Source organism: Oncorhynchus keta, chromosome 34 (assembly GCF_023373465.1).
Source record: "Oncorhynchus keta strain PuntledgeMale-10-30-2019 chromosome 34, Oket_V2, whole genome shotgun sequence".
Lineage (NCBI taxonomy): Eukaryota > Metazoa > Chordata > Actinopteri > Salmoniformes > Salmonidae > Oncorhynchus > Oncorhynchus keta.
Window position 1 is genome coordinate 9,967,448 of NC_068454.1, and position 19,858 is coordinate 9,987,305.

Sequence of the window (19,858 nt, forward strand, 5' to 3'; positions counted from 1 at the left end):
ACAAACCCTATAAATGAAGTGTTGTGTGTGTATTTGGTGTGTTTTGTGTGTGTATTGTGTGTGTGTATTGTGTGTGTTTTGTGTGTGTTTTGTGTGTGTATTGTGTGTGTTTTGTGTGTGTTTTGTGTGTGTTTTGTGTGTGTATTGTGTGTGTTTTGTGTGTGTTTTGTGTGTGTATTGTGTGTGTATTGTGTGTGTTTTGTGTGTGTTTTGTGTGTGTATTGTGTGTGTATTGTGTGTGTTTTGTGTGTGTATTGTGTGTGTTTTGTGTGTGTGTAAAAACATTAACCAAAAAGCCTCACAGGTCAACTGTTTACCTTTGACCTTCCTGTTCCCAGTCCCTCTAGTCTCACTGACTATTACAACAACATGTTACTAAACTTTGCACTGGAGTTCAGTTTATGTAAATACCTTTTCTTAGGCGTCCGCAGAAGATATCCCTGACACTGCAGCTAATTATTCCACTGCAAAAGGAGTGCAGGCCAAGTCTACACAAAGTGGGACAATTTTGTCCATACTTGATATTTACACATTTCCTCATTGAGACATAACTGGTGTGATGAACAGGATTGAATTTGCACAGAAAATCATAAGAAACAATAACTGTTAGACCTATAATTTATAACAGATTACAGCACCTGTTATACCCAAGAGCTTGGAGGGTGTGTGAGTTTTAAAATAGCTAACATCTAGCAGTGTAAACACTCTTGAGTTAACGTTTAGCACCATCTTCATTTGTCTGCAGTTCATTTAATTGGGGCCTAGGTCCATGATAGGTCCATGATAGGTCCATGATAGGTCAGTGATAGGTCAGTGATAGGTCCATGATAGGTCCATGATAGGTCCATGATAGGTCAGCAATAGGTCCATGATAGGTCAGTGATAGGTCAATGATAGGTCAGTGATAGGTCCATGATAGGTCAGTGATAGGTCCATGATAGGTCAGTGATAGGTCCATGATAGGTCAGTGATAGGTCCATGATAGGGCAGTGATAGGTCCATGATAGGTCAGTGATAGGTCCATGATAGGTCAGTGATAGGTCCATGATAGGTCAGTGATAGGTCCATGATAGGTCCATGATAGGTCAGTGATAGGTCCATGATAGGTCAGTGATAGGTCCATGATAGGTCAGTGATAGGTCCATGATAGGTCAGTGATAGGTCCATGATAGGGCAGTGCCAGGTCCATGATAGGTCAGTGATAGGTCCATGATAGGTCCATGATAGGTCCATGATAGGTCAGTGATAAGTCCATGATAGGTCAGTGATATGTCCATTATAGGTCCATGATAGGTCAGTGATAGGTCCATGATAGGTCCATGATAGGTCAGTGATAAGTCCATGATAGGTCAGTGATATGTCCATTATAGGTCCATGATAGGTCAGTGATAGGTCCATGATAGGTCAGTGAGGTTGAAACACTACACCCATTGTAAGATCCAAATCCTCTGTAATGTCTTTCATTCAGAGTTATATGATATTGATAGCAGTCTATCAAATGTTTTAAAGATAGGTTACTCTCTTCAATCTTGATCCTTAATAACCTAACCTATTTGACTCTGGAACCATAATCAGATATTCATGCTGGAATGTTAATTGCATCATGAAGCCTTTGTAGTCCCATTTGTGTATAAAGAAATGGTATAATATGGAATGTCTTTAGGCTTTATTCTTCAACATTTAGCTTAGTCCCCCAATCCATATTAATCAGGTTACTTTTTTACTTTTCTTTTTAATGGCGCTGACAATTCTCCCTGTCTTCTGAGTTTCCACTCAAGAATAATGGTTCAATTCTCCTTGCTTTAGCTAAGGTTGAACCGCAATAACAGCAGGAATGCTCCAGCTGCCACCTTCTATTTTCATGGATGGATTTGGGGGAAACTTGATCGGACAGCCCATCTGCTATCTCTGTGTGTTGGGGCTGGTGTTGTGTTTGTGTAGAGGGAGGCAACAGTTTGATGTCTTACTATAAGATGCATAGACCTTTATCAGACCATGTTTGCAATAGTTTTTTCCCCTTTTTGCTAAATTGCCTCTGTATAGACGGGTTGGTTGTTTAGCAACAAGATCTACGCATGCACATCTATGGGGCAAAACAGAAGGGCTTGGCTTAGATTGTTAACAACATGCAAACTATATTTTGTCTCCAATGTTTATTGAAAACACAAATACATTTGCACAATGAGCACATTTTGTCTCTCAAATACATTGTTACAGTTGTTGGTTTACTAGCTAGTGAATTTGAGCCATATTAGCATAGACGTGACAACTCAAAACATCTCAAAACAAGACATGGTATCAAGAACAAGATCAAATTTTCTGAAACGAGACACCTACGATTCCCCACATGCCAGTTTCTTGTCTTCATTTTTGCTAGCTATCTGGCCATCCAGAATCCCAACTGCAAGTGGATTTCTGCTCCATTAAAGCGTGCGCGTTGTTTTCGTGACGTTGTTAGCTTACTCCTCTATAAGAATGGGATTGCCTCAAGATGGACTGTTGTCAGAAAGCTTGGTGGCAAATTGACTACAGTGTCATGTGACTAATGCTGACACAATTCAAAATTATATAATACAGAGCATCGAACAACTGAGTCCAGGTATTGGTCTAAAATAAGTCCGAAATGAGACATTACCGATGTTCTTCAAATCTAGACCATTTCTTTCCCCTAAAATAATAATGCAGTACTCCCAACCCTTATCTTGAAACAGAAACCCATTTCACTACAAGAAAATAACTTCTGTTCCCACCATTATGTCACTGTTGTGGCAATGAACTGTTGGGCAACATGGAGACAAAAGACTTTGCGGTGACTTTTCTCAATTCTCAAGTTAAGTTGATGATAGATGGGCTAGCTGGCTACCAAAGTGAATGAAAACAGATCACTCAAAGATCTAACCTGACATATTATAAAAGTTGACATTTTCCCTTAGAGCTTGGAAGGAGATCCTTGATGGCTTCACTCTTGATCTAAGATGACCGTGACGGTCTCCTTCCAAGGACATTTGGACGTTTGATACATCTGCTCAGCTCTCGGGCTAGAGGCTAATTGAATATGGCCTGGCTGGCTGAGTGATATCAGTGAGCAGTATTGGGGAGGATACCACATAGTTCATAATGAATGATGGAATGGGATTCCTCTTCTGTTTCCAAGCAACAGCCGTTTGTGTTTTGCCTCGAGGTGAAAGGCTGCTCTTCCCAGTCCTATATATCCTTCTCTCTGTGTGTGCTGGCTGTGAGCACAAATCCTAGGGAGGCCATTTCAAACACATCAGGAGGGGAACGGCCATGCAAAATAAATAATGAATTGCGCTAACCTTTATGGGAGCATAGCGGGGGTAATGGGTTGGCGTTTTATTATTTGCAATAACAGCACCGTGTTCGGTTAGGGAAGGCTTTTCCTCTCAAGCTCGGAGTAATAATGGTAGTGATATTCATCTCGGATGTCTTGGTAAATTGTTCCAGGTGATCATGGGTTCAGAAATGGTATTCAAGGGCCAATCCGCAGTCGCTAAATCCATTTTTGAATGTTTAAATGTATGATATGTAGCCATCGATTCTGGAAAAATATAACTTCATGAGCTTAGTTCAGGTGTCTTAGCCCATCAGAACCCCCAAAATAGAAGCTTTTACTCCAATGTTGGTAAACAAAGTAAAGGTAAACAAAAACTGTACAGCCTCAAAACATGTTCAGAACTATAATGTTGATATCATGGATGGTCATTCCTTGCATCCATAACTCTGTTTAGGAATTTGAAAGCTGAAGCCCAATCCTTCAGCTTTTTACCAAATCAATGGCAGGGACTGCACTTTTGTTATGTTTCAACTACAGATTTCCCCTTTATAGCCACCAGCTCACGAAGGTGTACTTTCTAGCGGCTTTTGGCTAATTTAAACTCATTCTATGAACTAGCTAAGGCCTAAGCACTGACACCTTGCCAGCATACCTTGTCTTCAGCTTTCAGTCCCCCTTTTGACCTAAACTACAATCACCATCTAGACTATCATGAGAGAGTACGTTTAGGTCATTTATCAACACAAAGAGCATAGAGATATGCTTCATTAGATCATTAATCTTGAACCGTTTAATTACAAGGGCTGAAAATGCTTTTCATATCTGCTTCTTATTAGGGGATACCTCAAGAGGCTACAGCTAATGGCCACTTTAAGCCCCATTGGAGCCAAATGGGTCATCTCGACTTGACGTCTCCATGTATGAATAGGCTTTAATCTGAGCCACAGAGTCGACAGAGGTCAGAGGTCACAGAGGCTACAGAGGTCACAGAGGCTACAGAGGGCTGTGGGTTTGAATAATGAGTTCTCCACTCTGCTCCATTTAAAGTATAGCCACAGTATGTTGGTACCATCCAGTGTGAACACATGTATACAGAATATACATGATACATTTGATTATCATGTCGAATTGAAGTTACTTTTAACCGCTATCGAATTGTGGATATAAAACTCCGCTACGATACTGTGTGGAACCAGTTGGCCAAACGGGAAAAATAGAGTTTACGATATCATGGGGAAACTGGGACACAGGAAATACCATCCGAGCTTTGAATATGATTCCAACTGACTGACTTTATGTTTAACACACGCAGACCACACATCTCACACAGACACAAACACACACGCACATGCATACAAACACACACACACACACAATTGGACCACATTGGACAGAGAGGAATTCGCCTCTTCACACCCACAAACAGAAACGTAGGAACTAGGTCATTTGTTTGGTAGGGGAGATTGTGGTAAGTTGAGCCATCTTTGCTTCGAGGAAACCATACAAAAAATGAATAATTTGACCAAATATGGAGGAAAAGGTAATAATGTCATGGAGTCCAGGGAGGAAGAAACCACATGGAAAAAGTGGTAAGCAAGTTCGGTCCAAAGAATGGATTTTCAAATGAATGTTGTTAGAGGTTTCATGATGCTTGTATCTTGACCAAAGTAGATCATGTAAAGATTGTTCTAAACATCTATAAACTTCAATATGAGGTTCTAAAACTAGCATGAATGTGCATCCTTGTAGTTGTGTGGACTAATATAGTCAAAATGTTTGCCTTGGGATAAACTGAGCCAAAGCTCATGGAATAAGTTGAGCCAATGGTTGAGCCTATGGCGAGTTGAGAAAATTAAAGTGTTTTCTTCCCAGGCCTAAATCAAGGCATTGTTACTGGGATATGAGGTAACAGCAGGGCCTGGCTTATGTTAAAAGTACAAAATATTTGTTAGGTGTTAAGCCTGTGTTTAAAGATGCTTAAAATTATTAACATACTGATCCAAGATGACATAGCAGTGCAGACGCGGTTTGCAGTTCTCCCCTGAACATTTTGTATTTTTCGTCTATATTTCAATTTATTTTCAATCTCTTTTCCATTTTTAAATTAAATATACCTTCCGGTAACCCGCCTCTCCCAATTTGATACGGATCCGCTATTTTTAGACCTTTTAGCCAGAACCTCCATCAGAAGCTAACCAGCAAATTAGCAACGAGCTATTTAGTCATTGTCAGCCACTGCTAGCGTCTTTTACCTTTGGCACAGACACCAGAGCCGCTTTTAGCCTGGATAACATTTGCCAGCCTGCCAGTATCGGACTGTTTTCTCCACTACAATGCTGGATTCCTGCCATAAGCTCTGGTTCATTACTCCTGATCATCACAGCTAGCTAGCTGCCACCTCGTGGCCCAGTCACAAAGCTAGCTATGAGCCAGGCCCACATCCCGGACCGCTCAGTGATCACTCGGCTACACGGTTGATGCCTCCCGGACTCTCCCCCAACATGGCTAGAACTCCAGTACACCTCCGGATCCTTGCCATAAGTTCTGGACCTTTGCATTGGATCATCGCTGCTAACTAGCTGCTACCGAGTGGCTATAGCGGCTAACGCCCCTGTCCTGAAGCTAGCACCAGTTAGCCACGAGCCAGGCGCATCTCCAAACTAGCAAACAAAATTACAAAAACCTACAATACCTCTTTTGCCAACTGGCCGGGACCCTTTGTCAACACGAAGCCCCGCCGTTCCACCACTACTGGTCTGCCGACGTAACTCCTTCCACTGTGCCCCCAACCGGCCTTTGCCGGACGTAGCCCCGGCCTGCTAACTTTTAACGCTGTGTCTCCTGTTAGCTGGGTAGTAATGACTAGCCAGCGGCTTCCCTGTTTCATCTATTGCTGTTCACTGGACCCTATGATCACTTGGCTACACAGCTGATGCCTGCTGGACTGTTCATTAATCACGGTATTCCATTTTGCTATCTGTCAGCCCCAGACTCGAACATCAGGCCCTGTGTGTAGTTAACTGACCCTCTCTGCCCATTCATCACCATTTTACCTGTTGTTGTTGTCTTAGCTGATTAGCTGTTGTCTTGCCCGTTGTTGTCTTAGCTAGCTCTCCCAATCGACACCTGTGATTGCTTTATGCATGGGCACCCTCATAGATATCATCCTTACCAAATTGCCTTCCAAATACACGTCCACTGTTTTCAATCAGGATCTCAGGGATCACTGCCTCATTGCTGCATCAGCTATGAGTCCATGATAAAACGACCACCCCTCATCACTGACAAACACTCCCTAAAACACTTCAGCGAGCAGGCCTTTCTAATCGACCTGGCCCAGGAATTCTGGAAGGATATTGACCTCATCCCGTCAGTCTAAGATGCCTGGTCGTTCTTCAAGAGTAATTTCCTCACCATCTTTAATAAGCATCCCCCTTTCAAAAACTGTATTTCTAAGAACAGATATAGCCCTTGGTTCACGCCAGACCCGACTGCCCTGACTGCCCTGAAAAAGGCCAGCTTTTTCAAATTTGCATCCTGTAGCTCTAACTCTAAAAAGTTTTGGGACAATGTAAAGTTCATGGAGAACAAGAGCACCTCCTCCCAGCTGCCCACTGGACTAAGGCTAGGTAACACTGTCACCACCGATAAATCCACGATTATCGAGAATTTCAATAAGCATTTCTCTACGGCTGGCCATGCTTTCCTCCTGGCTACCCCAACCCCGGCCAACAGCTCCAAACCCCCCACAGCTACTTTCCCGAGATCCCTAAAGATTGGAAAGCTGCCACGGTCATCCCCCTCTTCAAAGGGCGTGACACTCTAGACCCAAACTGTTATAGAACTTTATCCATCCTGCCCTGCCTTTCTAAAGTCTTCGAAAGCCAAGTTAATAAACAGATCACTGACCATTTTGAATCCCACCTCTTCCGCTGTGCAATCCGGCTTCCGAGCTGGTCACGGGTCGACCTCAGCCATGCTCAAGGTACTAAGCAATATCATAACCGCCATCGATAAAAGATTGTACTGTGCAGCCATCTTCATCGACCTGGCCAAGGCTTTCGACTCTGTCAATCACCACATTCTTATTGGCAGACTCAACAGCCTTGGTTTCTCAAATGACTGTCTCGCCTGGTTTAGCAACTACTTCTCAGACAGAGTTCAGTGTGTCAAATCCGAGGGCCTGTTGTCTGGCAGTCTCTATGGGAGTATCACAGGGTTAAATTCTCGGGCCAACTCTTTTCTCTGTGTATATCAACAATGTCGCTCTTGCTGCGGGTGATTCCCTGATCCACCTCTACGCAGATGACACCATTATGTATACATCTGGCCCTTCTTTGGACATTGTGTTAACAAACCTCCAAACGAGCTTCAATGCTATACAACACTCCTTCGTGGCCCCCAACTGCTCTTAAACGCTAGTAAAATGAAATGCATGCTTTTCAACCGTTCGCTGCCCTTGCCCGCCTAGCATCACTACTCCGGACGGTTCTGACTTAGAATATGTGGACCTAGGTATCTGACTAGACTGTAAACTCTCCTCCCAGACTCATATTAAACATCTCCAATCCAAAATAAAATCTAGAATCTGCTTTCTATTTCGCAACAAAACACCCTTCACTCACGCTGCCAAACATACGCTAGTAAAACTGACTATCCTACCGATCCTCGACTTCGGCGATGCCATTTACGAAATAGCCTCCAACACTCTACTCAGAAAACTGGATGCAGTCTATCACAGTGCCATCTGTTTTGTCACCAAAGCCCCATATACGACCCACCACTATTCGTCGCCAAACCCACTGGCTCCAGGTCATCTATAAGTCTTTGCTAGGTAAATCTCTGCCTTATCTCAGCTCACTGGTCACAATAACAACACCCGTAGCACACATTCCAGCAGGTATATCTTACTGGTCATCCCCAAAGCCAACATGTCCTTTGGCTGCCTTTCCAATGATTGGAACGAATTGCAAAAATTGCTGAATGTGGTGACTTATATTTCCCTCACTAACTTTAAACATTAGCTATCCGAGCAGCTAACCGATCGCTGCACCTGTACATAGCCCATCTGTAAATAGCCCATCCAACTACCTCATCCCCATACTGTTATTTGTTTATTTATTTTTGCTCCTTTGCACATCAGTATTTCGACTTGCACATCATCATCTGAACATATATCACTCCAGTGTTAATTTTCTAAATTGTAATTACTTTCCACCATGGCCAATTTATTGCCTTACCTCCTTATGGCATTTGCACACACTGTATATAGACTTCATTTTTTCTATTGTGTTATTGACTGTCTGCTTGTTCATTCCATGTGTAACTCTGTGTTGTTGTTTGTGTCGCACTGCTTTGCTTTTCCTTAGCCAGTTCGCAGTTGTAAATGCAGTCTAGCCTACCTGGTTAAATAAAGGTTAAATAAAAAATAAAAAATAAAAACAGACAAAAAGCGATTGTAATTGTGTATGGAAAATAAAGATAGACATGGTTTTAAAAAGGTACTGGTAATATTTACAGTGCCTTGCGAAAGTATATTCGGCCCCCTTGAACTTTGCGACCTTTTGCCACATTTCAGGCTTCAAACATAAAGATATAAAACTGTATTTTTTTGTGAAGAATCAACAACAAGTGGGACACAATCATGAAGTGGAACGACATTTATTGGATATTTCAAACTATTTTAACAAATCAAAAACTGAAGAATTGGGCGTGCAAAATTATTCAGCCCCTTTACTTTCAGTGCAGCAAACTCTCTCCAGAAGTTCAGTGAGGATCTCTGAATGATCCAATGTTGACCTAAATGACTAATGATGATAAATACAATCCACCTGTGTGTAATCAAGTCTCTGTATAAATGCACTTGCACTGAGATACTCTCAGAGGTCCGTTAAAAGCGCAGAGAGCATCATGAAGAACAAGGAACACACCAGGCAGGTCCGAGATACTGCTGTGAAGAAGTGTAAAGCCGGATTTGGATACAAAAAGATTTCCCAAGCTTTAAACATCCCAAGGAGCAGTGTGCAATCAATAATATTGAAATGGAAGGAGTATCAGACCACTGCAAATCTACCAAGACCTGGCCGTCCCTCTAAACTTTCAGCTCATACAAGAAGACTGATCAGAGATGCAGCCAAGAGGCCCATGATCACTCTGGATGAACTGCAGAGATCTACAGCTGAGGTGCGAGACTCTGTCCATAGGACAACAATCAGTTAAAAATAACGCTATACAGTATTTCCCTTTACAGAGTGATGCTGAATGTAAAAAAAAAATGGCTCAATTTACCCTACTTCCCCTACCTGAGGATTTTCTGGACCAGGATAATACATCACTTCCATCAAGCATTACATGTGATACGTAATGCTTATAACATACAGGTAGATTTAAATGAAATTCCTCTAAATCTGACTCACAGTTAGGCTACCTCCTAAGAAGAATGCCAAGAGTGTGTAAATGTCACGACTTCCACCGAAGTCGGTCCCTCTCCTTGTACGGGCGGCGTTCGGCGGTCGACGTCACCGGCCTTCTAGCCATCGCTGATCCACTTTTCATTATCCATTTGTTTGGTCTTTGTTTTACACACCTGGTTTCAATTCCCCAATTACATGTTCCTTATTTAACCCTCTGTTTTCCCCATGGTTTTTGTGAGTGTTTGTTTTATGTATTTCAGTCCTTTTGTGTGGGCTTGGTATATCTTCATGTATTTGGCAATTTTGAGTAATGTAACTTTTATTACTTATCTCTGCTGTCCTGCGCCTGACTCCTCTGCACCAGCTACTTCCAGACCTTTTACAGTAAAGCTGTCATCTTGGCAAGGATGGCTACTTTGAAGAATCTCAAAGATAAAATATATCTGTTTAACACTTTTTTTGGTTACTACATTGTTCCATATGTGTTATTTCACAGTTTTGATGTTTTCACTATTATTCTACAATGTAGAAAATAGTAAAAATAAAGAAAAACTCTTGAATTAGTAGGTGTGTCCAAACTTTTGTGGGTGTGTCCAAACATTTGACTGGCACTGTATAATAGAACGTTCCCTGGTGAATTGCATTATGTGTAAAAAAAAGTATTGAAACCCTTGTCGTTCTGTCCTGGGCAGACAGGTGGTGGTTGGTAGGTGCTGTCCCACAACAGACATGATGGAGCCTGGGTAAAGTATTTAGCTGTAGACTTATTCATTTGCTCCAGTTTGTTATATTGTCAATATTGTAAAGAAGTTTGGCCCCTATTTATTCTTCACTTGCTAATAAAAGCACTCACCTTAGGCAGAAAGATGCAGTACCATCCTTGTATGCCTTCTCACTGAAATATCCCCCGTGAAGGCCTAGTTTACACAGGTATCAGCTACCATACAGTAATTCATTGTTTGATCAGTTTAACATTGTGCAAGTGATCTAGACTGGTTGAGTACAGGCCTACGGTACAGTGCATGTTTTCCCTACAGCTTAATCCAAAACCTACAACAATCCAATTTCCCAGATAGATCCCAGATTTTCAATACAAGCTAGGATTTAGCTTTTATCTGAAGTGTTCCCAAAGACCACCAGCCATGTACAAGTTCCCTGAATGAGATAGACACTTTGATGGAGTTTCTGGCAAAAACTGAACAAGTAATGTGCTTCAGATGTGAATATTTCATTGCAGTGGAATGAATAGTGGCAGATTAAGGTGGAGAGAGAGCTGACAAGATGTGACCAGAGGTCATAGCTTGCCACTGTTCATCACATCCCAAGTTATGGAGACAGAACTTCCTTTGGTTTCCAAAGAATTCCAAATATGAAAGGTGACAACTGTACATTTGGAAGATCAACAATAATAATACATTTACACTCATCAACAGGTTCTTTCTAATGTATAATACCTGATTTTGGTAAACATTAGAAAAGAAAAGTGTTATAGAGAGAAGAATAACATGCAATGACCACTCATCACTACCATAACATAACAACTCTACATCACATTGAGGCATTTGTAGCTTACTTTCAAAGCATTATGGCAATGTAATAGTGCTTCTGTATGGTCACAGTAGCCTCCAGAATGTAATGAAGATACAGTGTGAACACCATTTTAAAAATGTATTTAACTAGGCATGTCAGATAAGAACAAATACTTATTTATAACCACCTACCCCGGCCGAACACAGGCGATACTGGGCCGATTGTGTGCCGGCCTATGGGACTTCCAATCACGGCTGGATGTGATACAGCCTGGATTCAAACCAGGGACTACAGTGACACCTCTTGCACTGAGATGCAATGCCTTAGACCGCTGTGCCTCTCAGGAGCCCAATCTATTCATATTATTAGTGTAAGCTAATATTCATACACAAATGCAACACCTTACTATCATCCATAGTAGAAGGTAGTAGAAGGCTTAGGAGTGAATAATGAAAGTGATATATATATATATATATATATATCACTTTCATTATTCACTCCTAAACCTATATATATATATATATATATATATATATAAAGAGATCTCTATATATTCAACCTTTAATTATTTAGGTTAGGCTCCTGAGTGGCACAGTGGTCTAAGGCACTGCGTCTCATTGCAAGTGGAGTCACTACAGACCCTCAAATCAAATCAAACCCTGGTTCACATCTGGCTGTGATTGGGAGTCCCATAGGGCTGTGCACAATTGGTCCAGGATAGGCTGTCAATGTAAATAAGAAGTTGTTCATAATGACTTGCCTAGATACATTATAAATATGTAATCTCAAGAGAGAACTGGTCCAACCAATAATGATAATGAAACTAGAAATATAGTTATTTATTATTAATTTCGATAAATGTCATATGAACCGTTTTAAGAGTTTGTGTCCAGCTCACCATCAAGGAGAGTACATATAGCCAGTCTATTACTAACCGGAAGTGCGTGGATGATCAGCTACCATCATCAGTCTTTTAAACAAAAGTTCAAGAAGGTTTCACAGCAACTTTACTGTAGACTACTTCCCCGACCGCTGACATGTCTGCAATTAATAGCTGGTGGATTCCATGCATTGTTTTACTTCATTCCGCTTATTTGGGATCTTGTGATTCAGACTCTGGAATAGGTAAGATAAGAATTCTTACTTGTTGATATATAATTTTCTCCCTTGTGTGTCCATGAGATCGAGTTGGACTTTGCATTCAACGATCTACAGTTGTGTAAGTTAGTTGTTTCAAGATGTATGTCTTTCCATATTTCCCCCGAATAGACTTCATGTGTCAAGAAGCCCGTGAGTAATTTGGATTTAGCCAATTCAATATCAAATGATGGCGCTTGATATCCCCAACATGGATAAACAGAAAACGGAGTTATGCCACTTTCACGCTCATTTCTCTCAGCTTTAGTTCGGTTATGTTAACACAAAACCTTACAAAAAAAGTATTGCAGTTTTGAAAGTGCAGTAACTGCAGTCGACTGTGGTATTTTGGACGCAGTAATTGCAGAATTGAACTGCAGTTGAACGATACCGCACTGTAATTTCAGTAAAACCGCGGAATTATTGTTCTTTTGGACGAAAAATTTGCAGCATACTTAGACTGCACTCTAACTGCACTTATATTGCATTGTACTACAGTTAAACTGCACTCTGACTGCAATATTTTTCGTACGGGGCTTAACCATTGTTAATAGTTAATTATAGCCTAGTGTTTGTGCGCAGATGTGCTTGACGAACACGCGTAAAATTCCATACAAGTCCATGTGGACAACTATTAAACGTCCTACTGTTTAAAAATAGGCTATTATTATGTATTGTCATATTTTAATTGTGCCTGGTCAATTGTCCGTATATCCTGCCACTTGTTAACTACATAGCCTAAGGACTAAGTAATTTGATTTCCCTTTTCCGTTGTCCAATACTATGCATTCTCCTTGACGTTTTAAAAGACCTGGTAGGCAACCTCTTTCCAAGCTTTAGGCCATTTATCAAACCACGTTTTTAACCCTCAAGCTCCCAACATATTTGACATACATTGATTACCAACTAGGGTCATTTTGATCCCAAGAAGAAACTATTGGAAAAAGCAACAATCAAAACAAAATATAAATGTAATTATCATCGAAAAATCAACAATATTATCTGGGGAAAAAAATTACCAAAACAGACTGTTATTTTAGCTAAATTGGGAAACACTTAAGTTGCTTATTCTGTAAAGCCCCCCAAAAAATATCTTCCTTGATATAATGTGCAGTTTTTTTTTCCAAATTCGAAGTAAATATACATCTTGACATATTTATGTGATAAAAACCACAGGGCACAGCCAAGTCAGCATTATCAACGTTGTTAATGAAACAATGGGAGTCGTATGGGCTATGATAACATGCATCAAAAAGCATAAAACCAAATGGTATAGCACCCAACATATCATAACAAGTTGCACATATAGAATGTTGGAGGGTATTATAGGAATTCCATTTTTTGGGAGAATACAATTCAGCATTATTTGTAGAGAGGCTATCTAGTTTCTATATTACAGTTCTACCAAGCATTAATTTGCCTGGCTCCACATTTGCATTTACTTAATTTAGCAGACGCTCTTATCCAGAGCAACTTACAGTTGTGAGTGCATACATTTTCATACTAGTCCCCCGTGGGAATCAAACCCATAACGCTGCCGTTGCAAGCATCATGCTCTGCCAACTGAGCTACACGGAACTACCCAGAGTCCTAGTGCCGGCCGAACTCTACGCTACGCCCACAGATGTTAGTTTCTTCTCCGCATTGAGTCTGGATCTGAGTACCTCCCTGACGATTTATAGAGTGCAAACGCTTTCTAAATATTGTGATTGGTTCCAGAAAACGATGGGTTGGACCAGAGTCAGAACACACATGGGCAAAGTCACATTTTGAAAACGAGTCATTGGCTTTGATACTTTGTTAGGTTAGAGATAATCCAATCGCTGATGACTTTGTTTTGTACAACACCCCTCATTTTGACGTCGCCACAAACGACTTCAACGATGGCCGTCACAGACTGAAGAATGTAGCGAACAATAGAGCAGCAGTAGGATTCAAGTTGAGTCGTCACGCAGTGTTCATACCGCTGACAGACTTTTATCAGCAGCTTTGACTGACACTAAGAATATATCTAAGGTCATTTAGATTTTGTACATGGCCATACCTAGTTATAACCAATGATAATGACAGGCATGAGGTGCTCCATCTCTGCAGATGATCAGTCTATTTGGTCTAGGTCACTGATGCAGGTCCACCTCCACCTCAATGATGATATGTGCAACTTAAAGCCCTCATGCGGTCTTTTTATTTGTATTTTTAAATCATCACTTTATACCTAACAAATCACTCTGTGTGTTTATTTAATGAAAATAACTTTTTTTGTAATTAATTTCCCTGAGCCTCTTTTGGGCATTGAAATGCTGTCTGATCGTGTGAGCGTTAGGAAACTAATTTGAAGATATTTACTTACACAGCTGTGATAGAGCCCACTCCCTTACACAGATGAATGGTTATTGATGTATTATAATCAGATCTGAGCCAAAAACTCCATCCCACATGAACAGGCAGAAATTTCAGGATAAAAAAAAAAAAGATCTTACACACAAAGGGCATAATCATAACTTTCAACATTTCAGGGTTTTTTATTTTGACCTGATAGTGTGGAAATATCAGGGGGGGGATTCTGGAAAATCAACTTAACTGCACTGCCCCTTATATAATGACCCCAGAGAAACCTGGATTCAAATTAAGACTGTTTTAGGTCTGCCCTAGAATAATAACTTTTTTGAGAATACACACCAATACGGCTCTATACAGTTGATGTCGGAAGAGTACGTACACCTTAGCCAAATACATTTCGTTTTTTCACAATTCCTGACATTTAATCTGAGTAAAAATTCCCTGTCTTAGGTCAATTAGGGCCATCACTTTATTTTAAGAATGTGAAACGTTAGAATAATAGTAGAGAGAGATTTATTTAAGCTTTTATTTCTTTCATCACATTCCCAGTGGGTCAGATGTTTACATACACTCAATTAGTATTTGGTAGCATTGCCTTTAAATTGTTTAACTTGGGTCAATTGTTTTGGGTAGCCTTCCACAAGGTTCCCACAATAAATTGGGTGAATTATGTCAGAGCTGGTGTAAGTAACTGTGTCAAGGTTTGTAGGCCTCCTTGCTCGCTCGTGCTTTTATAGTTCTGGCCAAAAATGTTCTATAGGATTGAGGTCAGGGCTTTGTGATGGCCACTCCAATACCTTGACTTTGTTGTCCTTAAGCCATTTTGTCACCACTTTGGAAGTATGCTTTGGGTCATTGTCCATTTGGAAGACCCATTTGCGACCAAGCCTTAAACCTCCTGACTGATGTCTTCAGATGTTGCTTCAATTTATCCACATAATTTACCTTCCCAATGAAGCATCTATTTTGTGAAGGGCACCAGTTCCTCCTGCAGCAAAGCACCACCACAACATGATGCTGCCACCCCTGTGCTTCACGGTTGGGATGGTGGTCTTCGGCTTGCAAGCGTTCCCCTTTTTCCTCCAAACACAACAATGGTCATTATGGACAAACAGTTCTATTTCTGTTTCATCAGACCAGAGAACATTTCTCCAAAAAGTACGATCTTTGTCCCCATATGCAGTTGCAAACCGTTGTCTGGCTTTTTTTAATGATGGTTTTGGAGCAGTGGCTTCTTCCTTGCTGTGCGGTCTTTCTGGTTATGTCGATATAGGACTTGTTTTACTGTGGATATAGATGCTTTTGTACCTGTTTCCTCCAGCATCTTCACAAGGTCCTTTGCAGTTGTTCTGGGATTGATTTGCACTTTTCGCACCAAAGTACGTTCATCTTTACGTTCATACCACGTTCTACGTTCATACCATCTTCATCTCCACCCTTCGTGGGCGGTAGGACATCTGTGTGGTCCCATTGTGTTTATACTTGCATACTATTGTTTGTACAGATGAATGTGGTACCTTCAGGCATTTGGAAATTGCTCCCAAAGATGGACCAGACTTGTGGAGGTCAACAAAACATTTTTTTTAGGTTTTGGCTGATTTTTTAAATTGTTCCCATGATGTCAAGCAGAGGCACTGAGTTTGAAGGTAGGCCTTGAAATACATCCACAGGTACACCTCCAATTGACTCAAATTATGTCAATTAGCCTATCAGAAGCTTTATCTAAAGACATGACATCGTTTTCTGGAATTTTCCAAGCTGTTTAAATGCACTGTCAACGTAGCGTATGTAAAACATCTGACCCACTGGAATTGTGATACAGTGAATTCTAAGTGAAATAATCTGTCTGTAAACTATTGTTGGAAAAATGACATGTGTCATGCACAAAGTTGATGTCCAAACTTGCCAAAACTATAGTTTGTTAACAAAACATTTGTGGAGTGGTTGAAAAACTAGTTTTAATGTCTCCAACCTAAGTGTATGTAAACTTCCGACTTCAACTGTATGTAGATTCAGAGCATATCTGAGTTCTGTATAGCAGTACTATTACGTATTTATACTATTGGCAAAATTGTACATGCATATAACGTAGGTAATTTTGGTTTTGTACACCGTTGTACGATATGTGGTAGAGAAAAGTACAATCTTGGGCATACATGGGGAGATATATCTCTGTAGTTAACCTGTCTATCTGGTCCAAATTACTGATACCCTCTGGTGTTATGGATATCTTGTTTATTATGTCTCCAGAGATACCGAAATTCAAATAAAGGTCAGATTCATCAAATTACTATCGGCAGAAATGTTGTTGGCTGGGATCAAACGGCCCCAAAGGATTTGCATTTAAAAAAAGTCCATGTCAATACAGAAACACTAAACAATGATTTACATTTGTTAAGAATAAGTTGATTGACAAATTCATGAACAATTTGAAGAATTTAATACACCAACTTTGGTCTATGATAAAAGAAAATTGCCCCTGGGGTCAAAATGACAAGTCTTAGCACCATGTATGATGTCATGTTGGACACAGCTATTTGGGTGAACCCTTAGTCTCAATTTGATTCTTGCAGATGTGAAACATCGTCTTTGGGGTTTGGGCTAAAGTCCAGATGGCGCACAGTTCATACCCTGATCAGAGCTGCAGCTGGAAGTTCCTTATGCCAGGTTGCAATAGTCTCAAATGTTGTTAAGGTGGCGCGATGAGTAGGGATGGTACAAAATATACTGTAGGGCAAACCTGGCCAGGTATCCTCGACGGCCTGTCATTGAGGTTCTGTAGAAGACATATGAAGTTCAATAGTCTGTAATATAATTTAAAACCCATACATATTAGTATTTTACTGGGATATAATGTGTTACTGTACTATTGCCATTTTATGACCACTTTATTACTGTATGTGTTTTAATGTAATGTGTGTTACCTAGGATATGGCCTACATATGGGCCAAAGTCATGATATGACTGCTACAGATGGCGGATCTTAATTTGATCACCCTGTTGCAGGAGAACTTTACGAAAAATGTATAAACTCCTACAAAAATGTCCATGAATTATAATTACACATAATAATTCCACAGATCTTGTTGCTGTAGGATTATTTTCCTGCTGTAGCAAACTGGCTCAAATGACGATCCTACATCTGTAAAATATGTCTTGTTTAATCCAAACACCGAATTCAACCTGGTATGTACATTTAGACACTATAAGTTTGGTTTTAACAAGTTTGTTGCCTTTTTGCATGTTTACATTTTTAGGGCACCTCACAGTGTACACACTCATTATTAACTTGTAATGATTTACACAAACACAAATACACAACAAGCAATTGGCCTCTATATCACAACCCTGACCTTCTTGAAGTATACAATATGCTTGAGTGCCCCTAATTTGCATGCTGACTGCAGGAATGTCCACTTTAGCTGTTGTCAGAGAAATTGATGTTCATTTCTCTACCATAAACCGCATCCAACATCTTTTTAGAGAATTTGGCAGTACGTCCAACTGGCTTCACAACCGCAGACCACGTATAACCACACCAGCCCACAACCTCCTTCTTCACCTGTGTGATCATCAGAGGAAGGGAGGGGGGGATTTCTGTCTGTAATAAAAACTCCTTCTGATTGGCTGGGTCTGGCTCCCCAGCGGGTTGGCCTGGCAATTCATGTGAAATCCATAGATTAGGGCCTAATCAATTCATTTAAATTGACTAACTTCCTTATAAGAACTGTTATTCAGCAAAATCTTTGAAATGGTTGCATGTTGCGTTGCTATTTTTTTTAAAGTAAATTAGATGAAAAACAGTAGAAGAATTCCCTGCCCTTTTACATACACAACATTAGTATCAACTTTGAAATGGACGGGAATCTTAATGCCCCTCTAGTCATCTGGTGGAGGTGTTCAGCATAAACAGCCCCTCACGCATGAATTTATGGGGAAATTGAATAAGCTGTTCACTCACTGTTTGATATGGTCCGCTATGCTAAAGCCCCCGGCGATATGCAAAAGGATAATTGCTTAGCATGTGCCATTTTTAATTTGCTTTTAGCTTATATATTAAGGAGTTTGACTTCAGAACAGCTTACTGTAACTCTGTTTTAGTGTATTGTTGTGAGTTTGTGAGGTAGGCTACAGTAACTAGATTACCTGCTGAGATCTATAAAAGAGTGGCAGCCCTTTGGGTTCGACCAGTGAAAATGTGCAATGATTTCAACACTTAGTCAGTGTTCGGCCCTAAACATTTTTAATGGGACAGTGTCAATTTAAAATGACCATACATCTCATCTGCAGGCAATTTAAAGGCCCAATATAGCCATTTTTATATCAATATCAAATCACATTTTATTTGTCACATACACATGGTTAGCAGATATTAATGCGAGTGTAGCGAAATGCTTGTGCTCCTAGTTCCGACAATGCAGTGATAACCAATGAGTAATCTAACCTAACAATTCCACAACTACTACCTTATACACACAAGTGTAAAGGGATAAATAATATGTACATAAAGATATGAATTAGTGATGGTACAGAACAGCAATAGCCAGATGCAGTAGATGGTATCGAGTACAGTATATACACATGAGATGAGTAATGTAGGGTATGTAAACATATAAAAGTGGCACTGTTTAAAGTGGCTAGTGATACATGTATTACATAAAGATGGCAAGATGCAGTAGATGATATAGAGTACAGTATATACATATACATATGAGATGAGTAATGTGGGGTATGTAAACATTATATTAAGTGGCATTGTTTAAAGTGGCTAGTGATACATTTTTTTCCATCAATGTCCATCAATTTCCATTATTAAAGTGGCTGGAGTTGAGTCAGTGTGTTGGCAACAGCCACTCAATGTTGGTGGTGGTGTTACGGTTTTCTTCCGTCGAAGGAGAGTCGGACCAAAATGCAGCGTGGTTAGTTCAATACATGTTTATAGAACGACAAAAACACGAACAATACAAAACAACAAACGGACCGTGAAAACCTATACAGCCTATTTAGTGACTACAAACACAGAGACAGGAACAATCACCCGCAAAACACTCAAAGAATATGGCTGCCTAAATATGGTTCCCAATCAGAGACAACGATAATCACCTGCCTCTGATTAAGAACCGCCTCAGGCAACCATAGACTT

The 19,858-nt window shown here is 40.4% G+C and overlaps 1 protein-coding gene across 3 annotated transcripts in view; it reads left to right on the top strand.

The window, feature by feature from the left end:
* The first annotated feature begins 12,180 nt into the window (after positions 1 to 12,180).
* Positions 12,181 to 19,858, top strand: part of LOC118366718 (tissue factor pathway inhibitor-like) — a 98,691-nt gene continuing 91,013 nt past the window's right edge. For 2 of the 3 annotated variants that reach the window (XR_008089723.1, XM_035749316.2), the window contains exon 1: positions 12,184 to 12,363. Coding sequence is in view for 2 of the 3 variants with exons in the window: in XM_035749316.2 (XP_035605209.1) it covers positions 12,276 to 12,363 (88 nt within the window). In the remaining variant the exon portion in view is untranslated. Of the gene's footprint in view, positions 12,364 to 19,858 lie in introns of all 3 variants that reach the window. The other variant, XM_035749317.2, reaches the window with a different exon arrangement.